The sequence below is a fragment of the Halichoerus grypus genome, chromosome 14 (genome assembly GCF_964656455.1).
Source record: "Halichoerus grypus chromosome 14, mHalGry1.hap1.1, whole genome shotgun sequence".
In the NCBI taxonomy this organism is placed as follows: Eukaryota; Metazoa; Chordata; class Mammalia; order Carnivora; family Phocidae; genus Halichoerus; species Halichoerus grypus.
Window position 1 is genome coordinate 2,757,562 of NC_135725.1, and position 21,472 is coordinate 2,779,033.

At 45.3% G+C, this 21,472-nt stretch overlaps 1 protein-coding gene across 5 annotated transcripts in view; it reads left to right on the plus strand.

The window, feature by feature from the left end:
- Nucleotides 1-21,472, plus strand: part of SECISBP2 (SECIS binding protein 2) — a 46,626-nt gene that overhangs the window by 11,423 nt on the left and 13,731 nt on the right. For 3 of the 5 annotated variants that reach the window (XM_036075059.2, XM_078062292.1, XM_078062291.1), the window contains 4 exons: nucleotides 824-1,026; nucleotides 3,529-3,651; nucleotides 4,865-4,954; nucleotides 6,218-6,350. In XM_036075059.2, the coding sequence (XP_035930952.1) occupies nucleotides 824-1,026; nucleotides 3,529-3,651; nucleotides 4,865-4,954; nucleotides 6,218-6,350 (549 nt within the window). The remainder of the gene's footprint in view (nucleotides 1-823; nucleotides 1,027-3,528; nucleotides 3,652-4,864; nucleotides 4,955-6,217; nucleotides 6,351-21,472) is intronic. The other 2 variants (XM_036075061.2, XM_036075062.2) reach the window with 2 other exon arrangements.

Consider the following 21,472-nt stretch of genomic DNA (forward strand, 5'->3'; position numbering starts at 1 on the left):
CCGTCAGGAAAATGATTTTGATGCTTCAGACCCCTGAAAGGGTCTTGGGAGCTTCAGACCATTATTAGAGATCTGGCCTGACTGTCCCAGAAGTGACATCTTCAGAGAGAGTTCAGTAATTCTGCCTCTAATTTTTCTGAGTAGCTTGTCCTAACAAGACATTTTTACATAAGTATTCCAGTTGTATTCACAAGTGTGTTTTCTTTTGCATTCTCACGTGTGGTAAATGTGTGGTTCGGTAAAAATCTTCACTTACGAGGCGACTTGAGTGGTGTGTCGGTCTGGTAGAGAAGCAGCCTGTCTGGCCTGGGGAGGATGCTGCCCGCGGTCAGCCCGGCTCCTCTTCTGTCTGTGGGCGCCTAAGGAGTAACGTCGCTGTAGTTAGGCCTGAGATCTAAGAAGAAAAATTACCACTTGCTGGTAGCTGAGGTCCATGATCTTTGACTTACGGTGTTAATGGTACATAACAAGATGTGTTAGGGCCAAAATTTGATCTTTGCCCTATTAATTTTTGTGTGTTTGCCACGTGGATTTAATTGTGGATTATTATTTTTTAACTAAAACTATAATTCGTCTACCCACCTGCACCCCCAAGTTAAAAAACTAGTTGCTAGGAAAATCATGCAGCCTACAAGTTAATTCTGCATGCGTGTTCCAAGAAGAAAGCTTAGCAAATGCTCTAGTTTCCAAGAGAATGTTTTGAGCACCAGTCTAAATTTAATTATGCTCTGAGTAATGACCTCATGTAATACATGTTTAGAATTTCTAAGTATTTTTATTTTATTGTTGAGATTGTTCAACAACTTTGGTTATCTTTGAGCAGAGTTATCTTGGACACCAATGGGTTATGTTGTTCGGCAGACATTATCTACAGAACAGTCAGCAGCCCCTAAAAACGTTACTTCCATGATAAACCTAGAGACGGTCGCTTCGTCAGCAGACTCTAAAAGCATTAGTATGTCACCTCCTGAAGTTTTATCTTCGGATCCTTCCTACAAAGAGAAACACATCCACTCTGCTAAAAAGGTATGTGTCACGTTTGGGTTATGTTGATCTTCTGTGCCACTGAATAGTCTTTTTATCTCGGATCCTAGCAAAGTGTTTCATTCTGTACTGTAGTCGCTAATTTGAGTTGGTTGTATAGAACCTCAGTCAGGGAACACAAATGGTAGCTTTTTGAGTAAGGGACGATGTAGATTTTACACCCATGGTTTTAAAACATCTGTGAACCATTTTGAAGTCTTTAAAGAAGAGATGCTGGCAGAAGTTCATGCTCTGGTGTATAAAGTCCTGCCTTTTTCCCCCCTCGTCTTTGATCTGTTGAATTTAAATTGCTTTTACCTACTAAGGTAAGGGCAGGAAGACAACTGAATTCCACCTTTTGTGGTCATCTGGTATATGTTACTGATTCTTGGTTAGTTGCAGCTTATCTAAGATAGCATTTCAGAATCCATTTTTCCCTTTCAATTCAAATAATTTTAAGTTGTCATTTTCATCGGTCCCTAGATTTATTTCTCCACAAGCCTTTTTTATTGGTCTAAATTTTGTTCTTGATTTTCATTGTGTATTGATACATTATTTTAGGTGGAAATATGGCCATGTTTGTTGAGTGCAGTGATGCCCTTTTTGAGTAAGAGGACACTTTCTGTTACCCAGAGTGTCATAGACCACCCCCCACAAACGGGAGCTGTGTGTTGACGGTCCGTTGATGGAGGGAAGGTGTGCTGACAGTTACGGCGAGATCAGACCTGTATGCTTGTCCTCACGGCTTTATGAACAATGTGAAGGACACCGGAGTTGTGGGCGAGTCCCTCTCTGAGTACACGTGGCACCACCAGCTGTGGGCATGAGGGCCCAGGCGACACGGCAGGCCTTGGGCTGGGGCTGCCCCTCGGCTGCCATCTCGCTGTCTGAACCAGAGTTCCTCATGCACAGTTAAGATTCTCAGAGATAATATTAACGTTGTTATTTTCTTAGAACCTTTTTTTTTAAGATTCCATTTATTTATTTATTTGCGAGAGAGACAGCAGGAGCAGGGAAGAGAGGGAGAAGCAGGCTCCCTGCTGGGAGCCCAACGCAGGGCTCAGTCCCAGGACCCTGGGATCATGACCTGAGCCGAAGGCAGACGCTTAACCAAGTGAGCCACCCAGGCGCCCCTAAAATTGGTTTTTAATTATAAGTGTAAGAAAAGTTTATTTTAGAAAAGTTCTAAGGTAAAGACAAGAAAATCGCCTGTAGTCTCACAACCCAGGGGACATGATCTCCTTGTGTAATGGGGGTGGTAGGATCACGATGGTTTTTCCCTCTGAAACTCTGTGTTGTGAGTTCTTATTACCGAAATAGCAAATGTAATACCACAAAGACCTACTCATGAAGGAGGGCATCTTCCCTTTGTTGCCCACCTCTCGGAAGCCTGCATTAACAACCGGGTATATATCTTCCTCAGGCTCCTCAGAATGTCAACAAATAGAGGTTGGTTTTTTAAGTTTTTTTTTTCTTCTTTTAAACAAAAATGAGACCATTCTACACAACTCATCCTTCAAAGTTGCCTTTTTCACTTATGGACAGGTCCTTTAGGTTAGGAGGTAAACATTCTTTCCAGTAGCCACTGGAGGGTAAGTCCCCGCTGGGGATAAAGCAGGGCCCCCAACATGGAACGGCCCTGCTCTCTTAGCGCCTCCATTCTGATAGACCAGCGTGGTGTAGACTGGTGGTGATTGGTGCTTCAGAGGGGACGGAGAGGGATAGGCTGCATGGAGGTGGGACCACCCTTGAACTGGAATGAGGGCGCAATTCTGGCCTGGATCCAAGTGTGGGTGCATGTGCAGAGGCCCTGAGGCCAAGGTGCATTTCACCTGACTTGAGAGGGAGGGTGGGAGCTGTGGGGTCACATTCAGAGGTGTGGGATGGGCCCACACATTGGTCTGGGTTTCAGATGTGTGATCAGGCTTAAGGACCACTGGGCCATGGTGTTAGAAATGGCTCACTCGGATTTATTTTTTTTGCTTTATTTTTGAAGATTTTATTTATTGGAGGGAGGGAGTGCGCGCATGTGCGCACATAAGCAGGGGGAGCGGCAGGCAGAGAGAGAAGCAGACTTCCCTCTGAGCAGGGAGCCCGATGCAGGGCTCGATCTCAGGACTCTGGGATCATGACCTGAGCCGAAGGCAGATGCTTAACCAACTGAGCCACCCAGGCGCCCCCAACCACCTGGGTTTATGAAAAGACTTCAAGTTGGTATTAGAGATGTTAAAATAATATTCTCCGGCTTGGAAGTAGGTATGTCCAAATCTACCAGTTTCAAAATAATTGGATACGACAGCTTTTTCAACAGATTTCTTTTCCTTAAGAAGTACTCTACTGAATGTTGGGTCTTTGGAAAATAGAGATGAGGAGCCAAACTCTGAACAAAGTTGCCATGTGGTTAAACAACTTGGTATCTCAAGTTTACTCTGATTCATGGAAGTAAACATTCTATTGAATGTCTTAAAAACCCATGATTTTTGCTGTGTTTTTTGTTCTGTCAAGTCCAAAGCATCACAAGGTGGCGATCCTGAACAGAATGAAGCCTCAAGAAAGCATAAGAAAAAGAAAGAAAAGTCTAAATCAAAATATGAAGTCTTGACCGTTCAGGAACCACCAAGGATTGAAGTACATTTCTATTTATTACTCACCTTTTATGATACAATAAATGGGCCTGCCCTAATAGAAATACAGATTCATACGGGCTTCCTAAGTGAAAATCTCCAACATTCCCTTTGATAATCTTTGCCCAGTGCTAAAGAGAATAGCCGTCCCCCATACTCTTTGCTTTGGCGGCCCAGCGCAGTGGCTGAGTCCTAGTGGGCACCCGGTGAGCGGGTGCGTGCGTGAGTAGTCGAGAGGGGTACTTGTGTGGAGATCTAGTGGTGTGCATACCATAGTGCTCATACTTACTCCTCAGTACCTTGTTCACCTGTTTTTCCTTGCTTTGGCATGCTGGCTTTTGCAGGGTCTCCTTTTCTATCCAGAAATGTGAATGTAATGTACTTCACTCTAGAGAGAAATTAGAATCCCATAGCTTCATCATGGGCCCTGGCCAGGAGAATTGCACAAACTTGCAATAGCACTCTGTGAACTGTTTTCTTGTGGTACCACAAGATAGCCCCTGTCCTGCAAGGAGTTGCCCTGGGTTCAAACTCAATACCAGACTCAGCAGCCTGGCTCCGGGTGCTCAGCTCTGCTGCGTGCCATCCAGCTTAGGGCCAAACCTGAGAGTTTCCCACAAACCTGGGGGCTCCCAGGGCTCTTGGCACACTCCCTGAGGACACTAGGGTTGCGTGTGTGAAGACCTACGATCCTGGCAGAACGTTACGGTTTGGGCCAACAAATAGTTCATAGAGTTCTGCTCCCATATCCCACATAACTTCTCTGAGTCACGTAAAATGCTAAGAAAAGCACGTAAGGTGTTTTTAAATGACTTCAACATCGTCATTAGAGGCCTGTTGCCCTATTTTCTATTTTATTTCTATTTTCTAGCCTGGGAGCAGCACACGGGACAGGGTACTTCCATCACCTGAGTCTAGACTGACAATTACTCTGACGGAAACACAGTTGAAGGCTGGGTGCTTGAACACGTTTGTGCCCGGGGGTCCGGGGCACCCACGTCCTCAGGGGCCCGCCCGCCTGCTCTCCAGGGCAGTGGGATTAGAACTGTGGTCTTTAAATCTGTTTCTAAGAGTAAAACAGTTTGGGGGCTGTTTTAGATCCCCTTCGAACTCTGTGGGAGCCTGTTACAGACAGAGAACACGGGCAAGGAACAGCTTGCACGTGGCACACTTGACTTGTGATCTGCGAAGAGCTAAAGGGTGTGTGGTTTACTTAGGATGCCGAGGAGTTCCCCAATCTGGCAGTTGCGTCTGAAAGAAGAGACAGAATAGCATCTCCGAACTTTCAGTCCCAGCAGCAGCCGCAGGTAATTTTTAGATTGACCCTGTTGTTGCTTTAGGCCTAACTTTTCTTGCTCAACTAAACTCTCGAGAAAAACTCTTTTCCAGACTTCTTTATGTACCAAGAAAGGTGGTTTGGGTTTGATTTCTTCCTTTCCTGGAGAATCACATGCAGGGTGTCGGCGTACAGTTGCCGTAAGCGCACGCGTCTGTCACCTTCGTGAGAAGACCGCTGGTAGCTACCATGCTCCGTCAGAAAGCGGGGAGCCCGGGCTGCCGGGGTCTTGGACGCAGAGCTGAAAGGTTGCCTGTGTGTTCGGGAAACAGGAGTTTCTCTGTGAGGCAGCAGCGTCTGACAGAACAAAATAAGGAGCCCCCCCGCCCCCCCCGCAGATTCAACTCTAAGCGGTCAGTACGAGGTGAAGAGAGGACTCTCCTTGAGCCCCCTGCCCCGCTGTGGATTCGTCATCCAGGTGGAGAACTTGCACACTTGGTCCCATTTCTTCACTGGTCTCCAGCATCCTCAATGCCATTTTGCCTTCTCAAGTGGGGGCATTATTTTCACATCTGTGAGAAGTAAAATTCTAACCGTGGTGCAGATTCACTGGAATTCCCGTGGTATAGCGTGGTCCTCTTCCGTCCCTGGCGTGGAGTCTCTGTAGCCGCTGCGTGGCACGCTGGGCTCGCCCGTTGACGGGGCCCTCGGCCGGGCCGGAGGGCAAGGTGGAGGTGCCGAGCGCATGCGTGCGGCAGCTGGCCTCGGCAGCTTTTCACACGGCCTCCGGCCCCAGAAAACAGCTCTTTGAAGTAGAGCACGCTTCGTGCCTAATTTCATACCTGCTGCGTGCATTTTGGACTTGTGTAAATTCTTGGTCGTATCCCCATGATTTCATGGCATTCGATCGGCTCCTCCAGGCAGTTGGAGGCTGTGTGGTACCGAGGAGACAGTAACACCGATCGGTTAGCCTCACGCACGGACTCCTGTTGCCAAAGGCTCCGCACAAGTCCTGGTTTTTTCCCTGCAGGTGTGTGTTCTTCTTCACAGTGCAGATGCAGACAGAGAGAAACCCAGGGCTAGGAGAGAAGGAGGAGATAAAGAACCACGGCAGTCACATTGGAAGATAATGTGGGATTATCTGGGTTTTTCTTTAATTTTTTAAAGATTTTTTTTTAATGGTCGCTATAAATAGATTTCATTTTATCTTTTATATGACTTTTTGTCGTAAAACAAAAAGCACACTTGTAAAATATGCTATCCTAAGAAAACTTCTGATTTTTTAATTATTTAGAATAATTTTAAAAATAGTGGAAAGAAGAGCCAGATTCCAGTACAGTTGGATTTGGGAGGAATGCTGGCAGCCCTGGAGAAGAAGCAGCACTCGCAGAGTGCAACGCCGTCCTCCAGACCTGTGGTGGTCTCAGGTAAGAGCGGCTCTTCGTCTCTGGGGAAATGGCTGAGAGTCTCTTTCAGATAGACTGCTCTGTGACTGTCTTATCTTTAATCAGAACAGCATGGTACTGGGATAGAGACATACTAACGGAATAGGTTGGGAGTCCAGAAATAAACCCACATATCTATGGCCAGTGACTTTTTGACCAAAATATGTTCATTAAAAGAACAAGGAACGGTTTTGAAAAATGGTGCTGGGACAGCTGGATTTCCACATGCCAGGGAAAGCTGGGCTCCTGCCACACACTGTATGCAATAGTTAAAGTGGAACAATGACCTAAATATAAAAACTAAGCCCAGAAAACCCTTAGAAAAAAACAAAGGTGGGGCGCCTGGGTGACTCAGTCGGTTAAGTGTCCGACTCTTGGTTTCAGCTCAGGTCGTGATCTCAGGTGGGGCTCCATGCTCAGTGGGGAGTCTGCTTGAGATTCTCTCTCCAAAAAAAAAAAAAAAGAAAAAGAAACAAAGGTAAATTTCATGACTTAGGATTAGGCAGTGAATTTTTAGCTAGGACACCAAAAGCACAGGCCACAAAAGCAAAAATAAATAGGATTTCATCAAAAACAAGAACTTTTGTGTACCAGAGGACATTATCAAGAAAATGAAAAGATAATTTACTTACAGAAAGCGAGAAAATGTTTGCAAATCATATATCTGATAAGGATTTGATGTCCAAAGATCTGCGAACTCCTCCTACAGCTTAACAATAAACACCCACTAAAAAATAGGCAAAGGACTTGACATTGCTCCACAAGAAGATACACACATGGCCAGTAACACATGGAAAGATGCTCAACATCATTAGTCCCTAGACAAATATGAGCGAGCACCGCAGGGAGATAGTTCTTCATACCTGCTGTGGTAGCTGTCGTCAGAAACATGGAAAATAACAGGTGTTGGCAAGGATTTGGAGAAAGTGGAGACCACTGGGAAATGGGAGAGGGTGAGACCACTGTGGGAGGCAGTCTGGCAGCTCCTCAGAACGCTGTGTAGGGGGTTGCCGTGTGCCCGGCAATTCCGTACTCCATGTGCACCCAGACACTTGCAGGCCAGTGCTCATAGCAGCATTATTCCAGATAGTTAAAAGTGGAGACACCCCCAAATGTATATCAGCACAGATGGGTAAACAGAGTGTGGTCCAGCCGTACAGTGGATTGGTACTCAGCCTTAAAAGGAAGGAAGTTGTGCCACCTGCCGTGACATGGGGAAACGTGAAAACTAATTCTGCTAATGAAATCAGCCAGCACAAAAGGGCCCACGCTACATGAGAGATCTGGAATAGACAAGTCACAGAAAGGGCTAGAGGGTACCTGGGGTTGAGGGTATGGGGAGTCACTGTTTCGTGGGGACAGACTTTTAGTTTGGGGCACGAAAAATTTTGGGGAATAGGTGGGGGTGATGGTTGCACAACATTGTGAATGTAATTGATGCCCCTGAATTGTGCGCTTAGGAATACTTAAAATACTAATTATTGTAAGTTACTTAAATACGATGAGTTTAAGAAAGGGCAGTTAAGTGTTGTAACACTTATGTGGTCATGAGCCTAAAATATTTACTCTCTGGTCCTTTAAGGAAAAGCTGGCTGGCCCTGATCTGTCCACCCATTGGTATTTTATTTTTTGGGGCATTTCAGAGTTGCAGACCTTGGCCGATGTCGCCTCTCGGTGCTGCAGCGCATGTGGCACTGACCAGCATTTACGGTTCTTGTCTTTGGAGGTGAACCGTGCGCATGGTGAAACGCACAGATCTTAGGGATGCCCTTGGCAGAGTATCCCAGCCTCCGTCAGCACCCTTGGAAGCTCCCTGGGCCCCGCCCAGCAGGTTCCTGCTGGGCCCCAGGCAGCCCCGTGCCTGTTCTTTGCCACAGATTTCCTTTTCCCTGTTCTAGAGCTTCATAGAGATGGGATCCTGCAGTGTATGCTCCTTCGTGTAAGGCTTCCTTCACTCATCAGGGTTTTTGAGATTTACTCCTGGTGTGTGTGTGTGTGTGTGTGTGTGTGTGTGTGTGTGTGTAGTTCCTTTTTGTTTTTTTGTTTTTATTTACTTAATTTTTTTAAAGATTTTGTCAGAGAGCGTACGCGCGCATGCACAAGCAGGGGGAGGGGCAGAGGGAGAAGCAGGCTTCTCTGCTTGAGCAGGGAGCCCAGTCATGACCTGAGTGGAAGGCAGACACTTCACTGGTGCCCCGCTTTTTTGTTTTTTATTCAGGTGAAATTCAAGTAACATAAAACTACCGATTTTAAGGTGTATAACGCAGTGGTGTGGAGTTCATCCACAGTGTTGTGCAGTCTTGTTTTTCTGGTTCCACACTTTTTCATCCTGCGAAAAGGAGACCCCTGCCCACTAAGCTCCCCATTTCCCCAGCCCCTAGCAACCCCCAGTGTGCATTTTCTCTGTGGATTTTCCTGTTCTGACGTGTTACGTAAATGGAATGGTGCAATTTGTGACCTTTTGTGTCAGTCTCTTTTCTTTTTTTTTTTTAAAGATTTTATTTATTTATTAGAGAGAGAGCACAAGCAGGGAGAGGGACAGAGGGGGAGTGGCAGAGGGAGAGAGAGAAGCAGGATCCCCGCGGAGCAGGGAGCCTGATGCGGGACTCAATCCCAGCACCCCGGGATCGTGACCTGAGCCGAAGGCAGACGCTTAACCGACTGAGCCACCCAGGCGCCCCGTGTCAGTCTCTTTTCACTTGGGAGAGTGCCTTGGACTTTCATCCACGTTCCTGCGTCAGCATTTGGCTAGTTTTTGTGGCTGAATCATATTCCTTCAGCCACGGTTTGTTTGCCCATTCATCCCCTGACGGACATTTGGGTTGTCTCCACCTTTGGCTGTTGTGAATAGTACCTTTGTGCTGTTCAGGTACCGGTGTTTGAGTATCTGTTCTTGATTCCCGTGGGCGCGGGACTGCTGGGCCACGTGGTGGGTGTGTTTCCTTTATGAATCTGCCGGAGCTTTTTCCATACGGCGTCTGCGCTACCTTACACGCACCAGTCGTGTGTGAGCTCTGCTGCTTCCACATCCTCACCAGCACTTGGTCGTCAGTGTCACTTGTAGCCTTTCTCGGGGACCGGGCTGGAGGTGGCATATTTTTGAAGCTGAAAATTCGGAATGCCACGGGTCATTTTTGTACGGGTTGCTGAATGGCATGCAGCGAGCGTTCCTGAACAGCATCCTCGTGGCTGCGGTACGAGGAAGCTTACGTGACAGTTTGAGAGTGGCGTTCACCCCCGGCCCAGCACACAGCCTTACAGTTCTGAATGCAGTTAATTGAGCTGAAACACAGCGGCTGAGGCAGCAGCAAACAGCGTGTCCCTTGTGCCCGTTTGTCCCCGACGCTGCGTTCCCAGGGCCGCCCGCGGCGGCGCCGTGTGGGAGCGTGCGGAGCGCGCAGGCTCTGGGCCTGTCTCGGACTTCGGTCAGGTGCAGTGAAGTCCCTGGGGATGGGGTCAGGGTTGGGGAAGGGCTGTTTTTAGCAAGCACACGGGAGGATTTGTTGTTTCGTTCTCTCTTTTTTACTTTTCGTTATGGAAAATAACCAAAGGCAGAGAGTGCCGTGAGGCCTCTCACATGAGCGTTTCCCAGCTCCTGTGGCTGTCAGCATTGTGCCACTCCGGTTGTGTCTGTGACCCAGCTTTTAATTTTTCTCAAGTGCTTCTAAGCACCTGGTAGACGTTACATCATTTCCCGCGTAAGTACGTCCGTTGGCGTGTCTGACCGGCAGTGGCTGTGTGTTTCCGCGGGCCACCCGGCCATCCTCCGGCGGTGTTCGTGCTTGTTTCTCACTAGGGTCTGCTCTCCAGTCTGTATGTAAATTTCCTCGGTTGTCTCCGTGATGTTGGCAATTTTATTGGTAGCAGGATCCGCAGTTGGGGGACATTGCGCGTCTGAGTGACTAGTAGACACACCAGAGCTTGGGACCACTGCCCCTGTGGGTGGTCTTCCCTGTGCGTTGCTTTCCTCAGCTCATTTGGGAAAGGCCTCCAGGGCTTTGATTGTACACAAGTGTTGTTTTCAGACTAGTGCAGGTGCTTTGGTAGGAGGTGATAGTTTATGGGTTACCGATGGGCAGAGTCAGCTTTTCCTCAGCAGTTAGTTTTGGGCTTGTTCTGTATTTTTTGCTGAGGTGGTGAGTCAGGTGTGGCCACAAGAGGAGATAGAAGGAGAGGCTCAGGAAAACACAGTTTATAATAGTCCCAGGTCCTAAAGACAGGACACGGCCACCTGGGCAAGCACCAGTGTAGATGGCAGGCAGAGGACAGAGCAAGGGGAGGCTTTAGGCTGGAGCCTTTGTTGGGGTGTCCATGGGCAGGAAAGGGTGCACTGTTTAGGACTGGTCAGTTTGAATAATTGCGACGAGCCCTGCGCTAGAGGTATCCCTGGTTGCCCGGCCCCTGGCCCTGGGATGATTAAGGGATGTTGCCTGCTGGCTGCACAGGCCAGAGGAGGTCTGGATCTGGGTGGGCTAGTTTGCTATCAGGCATGTTCCAGGCTGGACCCTTTGGTATCTCTAAGAGTCGGCGGGCCCAGGAGGGGCACTCTCCTTAGCTGTGAAAGCCTTTAAGATGTCAAAACATCATGATAAACAGAAAATACACAAACATAATGCAGGGCTTCAGTCATGGGTCACAGCAGAAGTTACTTTAGCCTTATGTTTTTCAGAGCAGGTATTTGAGTAACCTGCATCAGCCTCAGAGAAATCGGGAAGACTTTCAGCCACCCCTCTGATTCTGCAGAATGTAGCTTCCTGGGGAGCCTGCAGGGGGCTGTGTAAGCTGTTGACTGAGCTTTCCAGACCTTCAGTGAAAGGTGAAAGCACGAAGGCAGAGGAAAAGACCTCTGAGGGGTACGAGATGGCTCTTTTGGGACTAGGTTCAAGTTGGACCTTTTAGATGGAATTGTGTGTGAAATAAACAGTTGAGCAAGGAGTGGGAAATCAGAAGAGATTTTTTTTTTTAAAGAAGCATCTTGTATTTTGGTCTGTAGAACCCATAGAGGTAGAGGAGTAATAGAAACTTTAAAATTGGCCAATCAGAAACCAAGAAGATAATTCTATAATCACATGTGACTACAAATACATAATACAGATGGTCACATCGTTCTAAAATATTTTTTAAGAGGCAAATTTTATGTTTCCTGGTCCAGCTCACATTTTTAAGTAGTTTCAGGTTGAATTGTGAGGCTGGGATTTTGATAATATCGAAATGATATTTTGGCCAGAATCCCAGGAATGCCTAAATCCCGATGTGCCCATCTCCTTCCCTTTTGACATTACTGATGGAACCATCTTTACCAGGAAAAGTAAAAACCAGTGAAGAGGAATTCAGGGTTTCTCTTTATTTTTAGCTGGGCCAGTGCCAAGTACCCCTCTGCAGAGCTTTCTGGCGAGAACACAACTTAACTCAAAGGGCTTTGGGCTTGAGTCTATTCTGGACCCCAAATCAGGTCTGCCCACCTGGCTGCCAGGATGATGAGGAGGAGATACATGCTTTTACCGGCAGCAGAGGGAGGAGTAGCTGTGGTTCCTTAGCAGACAGTGCCTTGAAATCTACGGTGTGTTTCTTTTAGACACATATAGTCACATTTTTCTTTCTTACCCAGTCAGACAGTCTCTGCCTCTTGAGTGGGGCGTTTCCTTCATTCACATTTAATGTAATTGTTACTGTGGTTGGATTTACATCTGCTGTTTTGCATGTTTTTTAATTCTGTCATGTCTTCCTTGTCATCCCAACAATGTACATATCTTAATTAAAAAATATTTTTAAAAAATGCTAACCATCATCTGAGCTTTCAGGAACCATAATCTTTTTGCTGGTGGAGGGTCTTGTCTGATGTTTAAGGCTGCTGACCCATCAGGGTGGTGGCGGCTGTGGCCATTTCTGAAAATAAGACAACCCTGATGTTTGCCACATGGATTGACTCTTCTTTCAGGAACAATTTCTCTGTAGCATGAGATACTGTTTGGTAGCATTTTACCCACAGTAGGACTTCTTTCAAAACTGGAGTCCAGGGACGCCTGGGTGGCTCAGTCAGTTAAGCATCTGCCTTTGGCTCAGGTCATGATCTCAGAGTCCTGGGATTGAGTCCCATGTCGGGCTCCTCCCTGCTCAGCAGGGTGTCTGCTTGTCCCTCTCCCTCTGCTCCCCTCCACCGCCGCCCCGCTCGCACTCTCTCTCTCTCAAAAAAAATAAATAAAATCTTAAAAAAAACTGGAGTCCATCCTCCAACTCTGCCTCTGCTTTACAGCTGGGTTCACGTGATATTCATCCTTTGTTGTCATTTCAACAGTCTTCACGGCATCTTCACCAGGAGTAGCTTCCATCTCAAGAATCCACATTCTTTGCTCACCCATAAGAAGCAACTCCTCATCTGTCCAAATTTTATCATGAGATTGTGGCAGTTCAGTCCCATCTTCAGGCCACACTTCTGATCCTGGTTGTCTTGCCGTTTCTCCCACATCCGCAGTGACTTCCTCCACTGAAGTCTTGAACCCCTCAAAGCCACCCATGAGCGCTGGAATCAACTTCTTCCAAACTCCTGTTCATTCACTTCCCGTGTATCATGCATGTTAATGTCATCTAGGATGGTGAATCCTTTCCAGGATGTTTTCGATGGACTCTGCCCAGATCCATCAGAGGAATCACTATCTGTGGCAGCTATAGTCTTACCAAAGGTATTTCCTAAAGAACGAGAGTTGAAAGTCAGAATTACCCCTGGATCCATGGGCTGCAGGATGGATGTGTGGTAGCAGGCATGAAAGCAGCATTAATCTTGTCCATCTCCATCAGAACTCTTGGCTGACCAGGTGCACTGTCAATGAGCATTTATATTTTGAGCGGAATCTTTTTTTTTGAGCCATAGGTCTCAGTTTTAAGTGGGCTTAAAATAGTCAGTGAACCATGTTGTAAACAGATGTGCCGGCCCCAGGCTTTCTTCTTCCATTTAAAGATCACAGGCAAAGTAGATGTAGTATAATTATTTTTTTTTCTAAATTCCAGTATATTTAACATACAGTGTTATATTAGTTTCAGGTGTATGGTATAGAAATTCAGCCATTCTGTACATTACTCAGTGCTCATCACGGTAAGTGTACTCTTAAACCCCATCACCCATTTCACCCATTACCCTACCCACCTCCCCTCTGGTAACCATCAGTTTGTTTTGTATTATTAAGAGTTTGTGTGGTTTTTTTTCTTTGTTTCTTAAATTTCACATGAGTGAAATCATGTTATTTGTTTTTCTTTGACTTATTTTGCTTATCAGTATACTCTCTAGATCCATCCTGTTGTTGCAAATGGCAAGATTTCCTTTTTTTTCTCTTTACAGTTAAATAATATTTCACTGAATATATGTATTTATACCACTTCTTTATTCATATATCAGTGGACACCTGGGTTGCTTCCGTAATTTGGCTATTGCAAATAATGCTGCAGTGAACATAGTGGTGCATGTATCTTTTTTGAATTAGTGTTTTTGTATTCTTTCAGTAAATACCCAGTAGTGGAATTACTGGATCATAGGGTGGTTCTATTTTTAACTTTCTGAGAAGCCTCCATCCAGGTTTCCACGGTGGCTGCACCAGCTTGCACTCCCACCAACAGTGCATGAGGGCTCCCTTTCTCCATATCCTCGTCAACACTTGTTCCTTGTGTTTGATTTAAGCCCTTCTTACAGGTGTGAGGTGAGATCTCATTGTGGTTTTGTTTTCCATTTCCCTGATGATTAGTGAAGTTGAGCATCTTTTCATGTGTCTGTTGGCCATCTGGATGTCTTTTTTAGAGAAATGTCTGTTCATGTCTTCTGTCCATTTTTAATTGGATTATTTGTTTTTTTGGTGTTACATTGTATAAGTTTTTTTAAATATATTTTGGTTACTAATCCCTTATTGGATATGTCATTTGCAAATATCTTCTCCCATTCAGTAGGTTGTTTTTTAGTTTTGTTGATTGTTTATTTCACTGTGCAGAAGCTTTTTATTTTGATGTAGTCCCAGTAGTTTATTTTTGCTTTTATTTCCCTTGTCTCCGGAGACATATCTAGAAAAATATTGCCATGGCTCATGTCAGAGAAATTACTGCCTGTGCTCTCTTCTAGGATTTTTATGGTTTCAGGTCTCACATTTAGGTCTTTAATCCATCTTGAGTTTATTTTTGTGTATGGTTTAAGAAACTAGTTGTCTCATTATTTGGTATGTAGCTGTCCAGTTTTCCCAACACCATTTGTTAGAGACTGTCTTTTCCCCATTGTATATTCTTGCCTTCTTTGTTGAAGATTAATTAGCCATATAATTGTGGGTTTATTTCTGGGTTTTCTATCCTGTTCCATTGATCTGTGTGTCTGTTTTTTGTGCTAGTACCGTACTGGTTTTTTATTTTTTTAAAGATTAATTAATTTATTTATTTTAGAGAGAGGGAGAGGGAAAGAGAATCTGAAGCAGGCTCGGCACTCATGTGACTCTGAGATCATGACCTGAGCTGAAACCAAGAGTGGACGCCCAGGCGCCCCGGGACCATACTCTTTTGATTACTGGAGCTTTGTAGGATAACTTGAAGTCTGGGATTGTGATACCTTCAGTTTTGTTCTTCTTTTTTAAGATTGCTTTGACCATTTAGGGTCTTCTGTGGTTCTATAAAAATTTTAGAATTATTTATTCTCGTTCTGTGAAAAATGCTGTTGATATTTTGAGAGGGATTGCATTCAATCTGTAGATTGCTTTGGGTAATATGGACATTTTAACAGTATTTGTCCTCCCCATCCATGAACATGTTTAAGATTTTATTTACTTATTTGACAGAGAGAGAGAGAGAGAGCACAAGCAGGGGGAGTGGCAGGCAGACGGAGAGGGAGAAGCAGGCTCCCCACTCAGGGAGCCTGATGTGGGGCTCGATCCCAGGACGCTGAGATCACGACGAGACCATGACTTGAGCCGAAAGCAGAGGCTCAGCTGACTGAGCCACCCAGGCGCCCCAGCATGGAATATCTTTCCATTTGTTTGTGTTATCTTCAGTTTCTTTCGTCAGTGTTTTTTGGTTTTCATAGTTCACGCATCTTTTACCTTCTTGGTTAAGTTTATTCCTAGGTATTTTATTGTTTTTGGTGCAATTGTAAATGGGTCTGTTGTCTTTATTTCTCTTTACAGTGTTTCATTATTAGTGCATAGAAATGCAGTGGATTTCTGTGCATTGATTTTGTATCCTGTATCTTTACTGAATTCATTTATCAGTTTTAGTAGTTTTTGGTGGAGTCTAGGGTTTTCTATATATAGTATCGTATCATCTGCTAATAGTGAAAGTTTGACTTCTTCCTTACCAATTTGGAAGACTTTTTTTTCTTTGTTTTCTGATTACTGTGGCTTGGACTTCGGGTACTATGTTGAATAAAAGTGGTGACATCCTTGTCTTATTCCTGACCTTAGGGGAAAGCTCCTCGTTTTTTACCATTGAGTGTGAGGTTAGCTGTGGATTTTTCATAGATGGCTTTTATTATGGTGAGATATATTCCCTCTAAACCTACTTTGTTGAGGGTTTTTATTATGAATGGCTGTTGTACTTGGTCAAATGCTTTTTCTGCATCTGTTGAAATGATCATATGGCTTTTATCCTTTTTCTTATTGGTGAGTGTATCATGTTGATTTGTGAATATTGAACCACCCGTGCGTGTATCCCAGGAGTAAGTCTCACTTGATTGTGATGAATGATTTTTTTTTTTTAATGTATTGTTGAATTCAGTTTGATATTTTCTTTTTTTTTTTTTTTTTTAAGATTTTATCTATTTGACAGAGAGAGAGATAGCGAGAGCAGGAACACAAGCAGGGGGAGTGGGAGAGGGAGAAGCAGGCTTCCCGCTGAGCAGGGAGCCCGATGCGGGGCTCGATCCCAGGACCCTGGGATCATGACCTGAGTGGAAGGCAGACGCTTAACGACTGAGTCACCAAGGCGCCCCTCAGTTTGCTATTTTCTTGAGGATTTTTGCATCTGTGTTCATCAGAGATAGAGGCCTGTAGTTCTCTTTTATTGTGGCGTCTTTATCTGGTTTTGGTATCAGGGTAATGCTGATTCATTCATAGAATGAATTTGAAGCTTTCCTTCCTCTTTTATTTTTTGGAATGGTTTGAGAAGAGTAGGTATTAACTCTTCTTTAAATGTTTGGTAGAATTCACCTGTGAAGCCATCCGGCCCTGGAATTTTGTTTGTTGGGAGTTTTTTGATTAGTGATTCAGTTTCACTGTGGGTAATCGGTCTATTCAAATTTTCTATTTCTTTCTGATTCAGTTTAGGGAGGTTATGTGTTTGTAGGAATTTATCCATTTCTACTCTATGCCAGTTTGTTGGCATATAATTTTTCATAATATTCTCTTACAATCTTTTGTATTTCTGTGGTTTTGGTTCTCTTTCATTTCTGATTTTGTTGATTTCAGTCCTTCCCCCCCCCCCCCCCCCCATGTGTCTGGCTAAAAACTTAGTCAGTTTTGTTGATCTTTTCAAAGAACCAGCTCCTGGTTTCATTGATCTGTCCTATTGTGGTTTTTTTTTAGTCTCCACATCATTTATTTCTACTATAATATTTGTGATTTCCTTCCTTCTACTGGTTTGGGATTTTGTTTCTTCTTTTTCTAGCTCCTTTAGGTGTAAAGTCAGGTTGTTTATTTGAGATTTTTCTTGCTTCTTGAAGTAGGCCTGTATTGCTATAATCTTCCCTCTTAGAACGACTTTTGCTGCATCCCAAAGATTTTGGACCATTGTGTTTTCATTCTCATTTGTTTCCATGTACTTTTTGATTTCTTAGTTGACCCATTCATTGTTAATGTTAGTAATCTTGTATTTTTGTTCTTTCCAGATTTTTCCTTATGGTTGATTGCTAGTTTCATAGTGGTGTGGTCAGAAAAGATGCATGGTATGACTTTGAGCTTCTTGAATTTGTTGAGACTTGTTTTGTGGGCTGATATGTGATCTATTCTGGAGGATGCTCCAAGTGCACTTGAAAAGAATGTACATTCAGCTGTTTTAGGATGGAATGTTCTGATTGGATCCATCTGTTGGATCCATCTGGTCCAGTGTGTCATTCAAAGCCACTGATTCCTTGTTGATATTCTGTTTGGATGATGTATCCATTGATGTTAGTAGGATGGTGAAATTCCCTACTATTAGTGTATTACTATTCATTACTTACTTTATGTTTGTTATTAAATGCTTTTATGTATTTGAGTGCTCCTACTTAGGGTACACAAATATTTACAATTATTATGTCTTATTGTTGGATTGCTCTCTTTTTTTTTTAAAGATTGATTTTATTTATTTGTCAGAGAGAGGGCGAGAGAGGGAGCACGAGCAGGGGCAGAGGGAGAGGGAGAAGCAGACTCCCCACTGAGCAGGGAGCCCGACGCAGGGCTCCATCCTAGGTCCCTGGGATCATGACCTGAGCCAAAGGCAGATGCTTAACTGACTGAGCCACCCAGGCGTCCCTGGACTCCAGTTTTGAAAGAAGTCCTACTGTGGGTAAAATGCTACCAAACAGTATCTCATGCTACAGAGAAATTGTTCCTGAAAGAAGAGTCCATCCATGCGGCAAACATCAGGGTTGTCTTATTTTCAGAAATGGCCACAGCCGCCACCACCCTGATGGGTCAGCAGCCTTAAACATCAGACAAGACCCTCCACCAGCAAAAAGAGGGAGAGGGAGAAGCAGACTCCCCACTGAGCAGGGAGCCTGACGCGGGGCTCTATCCCAGGACCCTGGGATCATGACCTGAGCCTGTTTCTCTCTCCTTCTACTCTGAATGACAGCCTTGCTGGATAGTCGTCTCAGCTGCAATTTTTTTCCTTTCAGCACCTTGAACATACATGCTGCTGCTAAGTATCTGCGCAAAAATCTGCTCATAGCCTTAGGGGGGGATTCCTTTGGATGTAACTATTCTCTCTCTTGCTGGTTTTGTTTTCTTTTGTTTTTTTTGAGAGAGAGGGCGGGGAGAGGGGTAGAGGGGAGGGTGAGAGAGAATCTTTTTTTTTTAAATTTTTTTATTAACATATAATGTATTACTTGTTCCAGGGGTACAGGTCTGTGATTCATCAGTCTTGCACAATTCACAGCACTCACCATAGCACATACCCTCCCCAGTGTCCTTCACCCAGCCAGCCCATCCCTCCCACCCCCCTCCACTCCAGCAACCCTCAGTTTGTTTCCTGATATTAAGAGTCTCTTATGGTTTGTCTCCCTCTCTGGTTTCATCTTGTTTCATTTTTCCCTTCCTTCCCCTATGACCCTCTGTCTTGTTTCTCAAATTCCTCATATCATTGAGATCATAGGATACTTGTCTTCCTCTGATTGACTTATTTCGCTTAGCATAATATCCTCTACCATCTGCGTCATTGCAGATGGCAAGATTTCGTTTTTTGTTTTTTTTTTTGATGGCTGCATAATATTCCATTGTATATATACACCACATCTTCTTTATCCATTCATCTGTCGATGGACATCTTGGCTCTTTCCATAGTTTGGCTATTGTGGACATTGCTGCTATAAACATCGGGGTGCACGTACCCCTTCGGATCCCTACATTTGTATCTTTGGGGTAAATACCCAGTAGTGCAATTGCTGGGTCGTACGGTAGCTCTATTTTCAACTTTTTGAGGAACCTCCATACTGTTTTCCAGAGTGGCTGCACCAGCTTGCATTCCCACCAACAGAGTAGGAGGGTTCCCCTTTCTCCGCATCCCCGCCAACATCTGTTGTTTCCTGACTTGTTAATTTTAGCCATTCTGACTGGTGTGAGGTGGTATCTCATTGAGGTTTTGATTTGGATTTCCCTGATGCCGAGCAATGTTGACCACTTTTTCATGTGTCTCTTGGCCATTTGGATGTCTTCTTTGGAAAAATGTCTGTTCATGTCTTCTGCCCATTTCTTGATTGGATCATTTGTTCTTTGGGTGTTGAGTTTGATAAGTTCTTTATAGATTTTGGATACTAGCCCTTTATCTGATATGTCATTTGCAAATATCTTCTCCCATTCTGTCAGTTGTCTTTTGGTTTTGTTGACTGTTTCTTTTGCTTTGCAAAAGCTTTTTATCTTGATGAAGTCCCAGTAGTTCATTTTTGCCCTTGCTTCCCTTGCCTTTGGCGATGTTTCTAGGAAGAAGTTGCTGCAGCTGAGGTCGAAGAGGTTGCTGCCTGTGTTCTCCTTTAGGATTTTGATGGACTCCTGTCTCACATTTAGGTCTTTCAAACATTTTGAGTCTATTTTTGTGTGTGGTGTAAGGAAATGGTCCAGTTTCGTTCTTCTGCATGTGCCGATTTTCCCAACACCATTTATTAAAGAGACTGTCTTTTTTCCATTGGACATTCTTTCCTGCTTTGTCGAAGATTAGTTGATCATAGAGTTGAGGGTCCATTTCTGGGTTCTCTGTTCTGTGGTGAGGGAGAATCTTAAGCAGGCTCCACACCCAGCACAGAGTTATCAGTCCCACGACCCTGAGATCATGACCTGAGCCGAAATCAAGAGTTGGATGCTTAACCGACTGAGCCACCCAGGCGCCCTTTTCTTACTGGTTTTAAAATTCCCCCTTTATTAGTACTTTTTGCCATGTTAATTACTAAGTATTTTGGTGTGGACCTCCTTGGGTTTATTTTGTGGGGGACTCTCTGTGCCTCCTGCATCTAGATTTCTGTTTCCTTCCTCAGATTTGGGAAGCTATCAGCTATTATTTCTTCAAATATATTTTCTGTCCCATTTTCTCTCTCTTCTCCTTCTGGGATCTCTATAATGCAAATGCTACTACTCTTGATGGTGATGCTGAGTTCCCTTAACGTATTCTCATTTTTTCTTACTCTTTTTCTCTTTCCTGTTCAGCTAGCTTGTTTTCTATTCCTCTGTCCTCTCTAGGTCGCTGATCCATTCTTCTGTTTTCTCTAGTTTACTGTTTATTCCATGTAGGATATTTTTAATTTCAGTTACTGAGTATTTCATCTCTGATTGGTTCTTTTTTATGTTTTCTCTCTGTCAGTGGTCTCACTGAGGTCCTCCACTCTTTTCTCAAGTCCAGTGAGTATCTTCATGACCAATACTTTAAATTCTCTATCAGGTGTATTATCACCATTTTTGTCTTAATGTGACTGTGCCCTGTTCTTTGAAGTGGGACACTCTCTTCTGTCTCATTTTGTCAAAATCTCTGTGTCTCTTTCTCTGTGCTGGGGAAGTCAGCCGTGTCTCCTGCTCTTGAGAGTCATGGCCCCATGAAGAAGAGGTCCTGTCGGGCCGGGCAGTGTGGTGTCCCCTGCTCCCCAGGGCCTGGCACTTCAGCGAATGTCTCCTCTGTGGGGTGCTTGTGGCCTACTGCTCTGTGGCCTGGCCCTGTTTTCCTTCAGGCCACTCATCTGCAGTGGCTCTCTTTGCCTTTTGAGGGCAGGGTTTGGTCCGTGGGTTTTTGGTGGCCAGTCTGGGGCCGCCTTGGCCTGAGTGAGTCAGACCAGCTAGTTGTCAGAGGGGCACTGTCACCGAACCGTAGGTTGTCCCCTGAGAAGCTTCTGTGGGTGGGCGGGCCCTGCAGTCTGACCAGATGTCTGCCCCCAGCCCACTGCTGGGGCCGCACTCGGACTGGTGTGTGTGGTTACCTTCCCTCTCCCGGGGGCAGGACTCACTGTGGAGGGGTGTTGGCCCCTCTTGGGGCTGCTTGCACACTGCCAGGCTTGTGGCACCACTTTGGATGAGCTTGGGCCTAGGGCGTATTGGAGGGGTTAGGTTCGCAGGAGAACACGGGCGGGGCTCCAGGTGCCGCCAGTGGGGATGTGCAGTGGGCAGGGAGAGCTCCTGCGGGGCCGGCAGGTGGGCAGGGGCGGGGCCGCAGGAAGAGTACAGGAGTGAGGCGCCCGGTGCTGGCAGGGTGCGGGCCAGCCCACTGTGGGAGGGACGCTGTAACCTCCCTGGAAGGCCCCTGCAGAGGCCGGGGTGGGGTGTCGGGGCACGTGCCATTATCACTGTGCTGGTTCCTGGAGGTTTCTGTGTATCTTGGCTGGGGGGGTGGCGGAGGGAAATGGCACCTGCCAGCTCTTTTATTCTTGGAAAAGTCTCCCAAGGATCCCTGCCCCTCCAGTGTGGGCTCTGAGA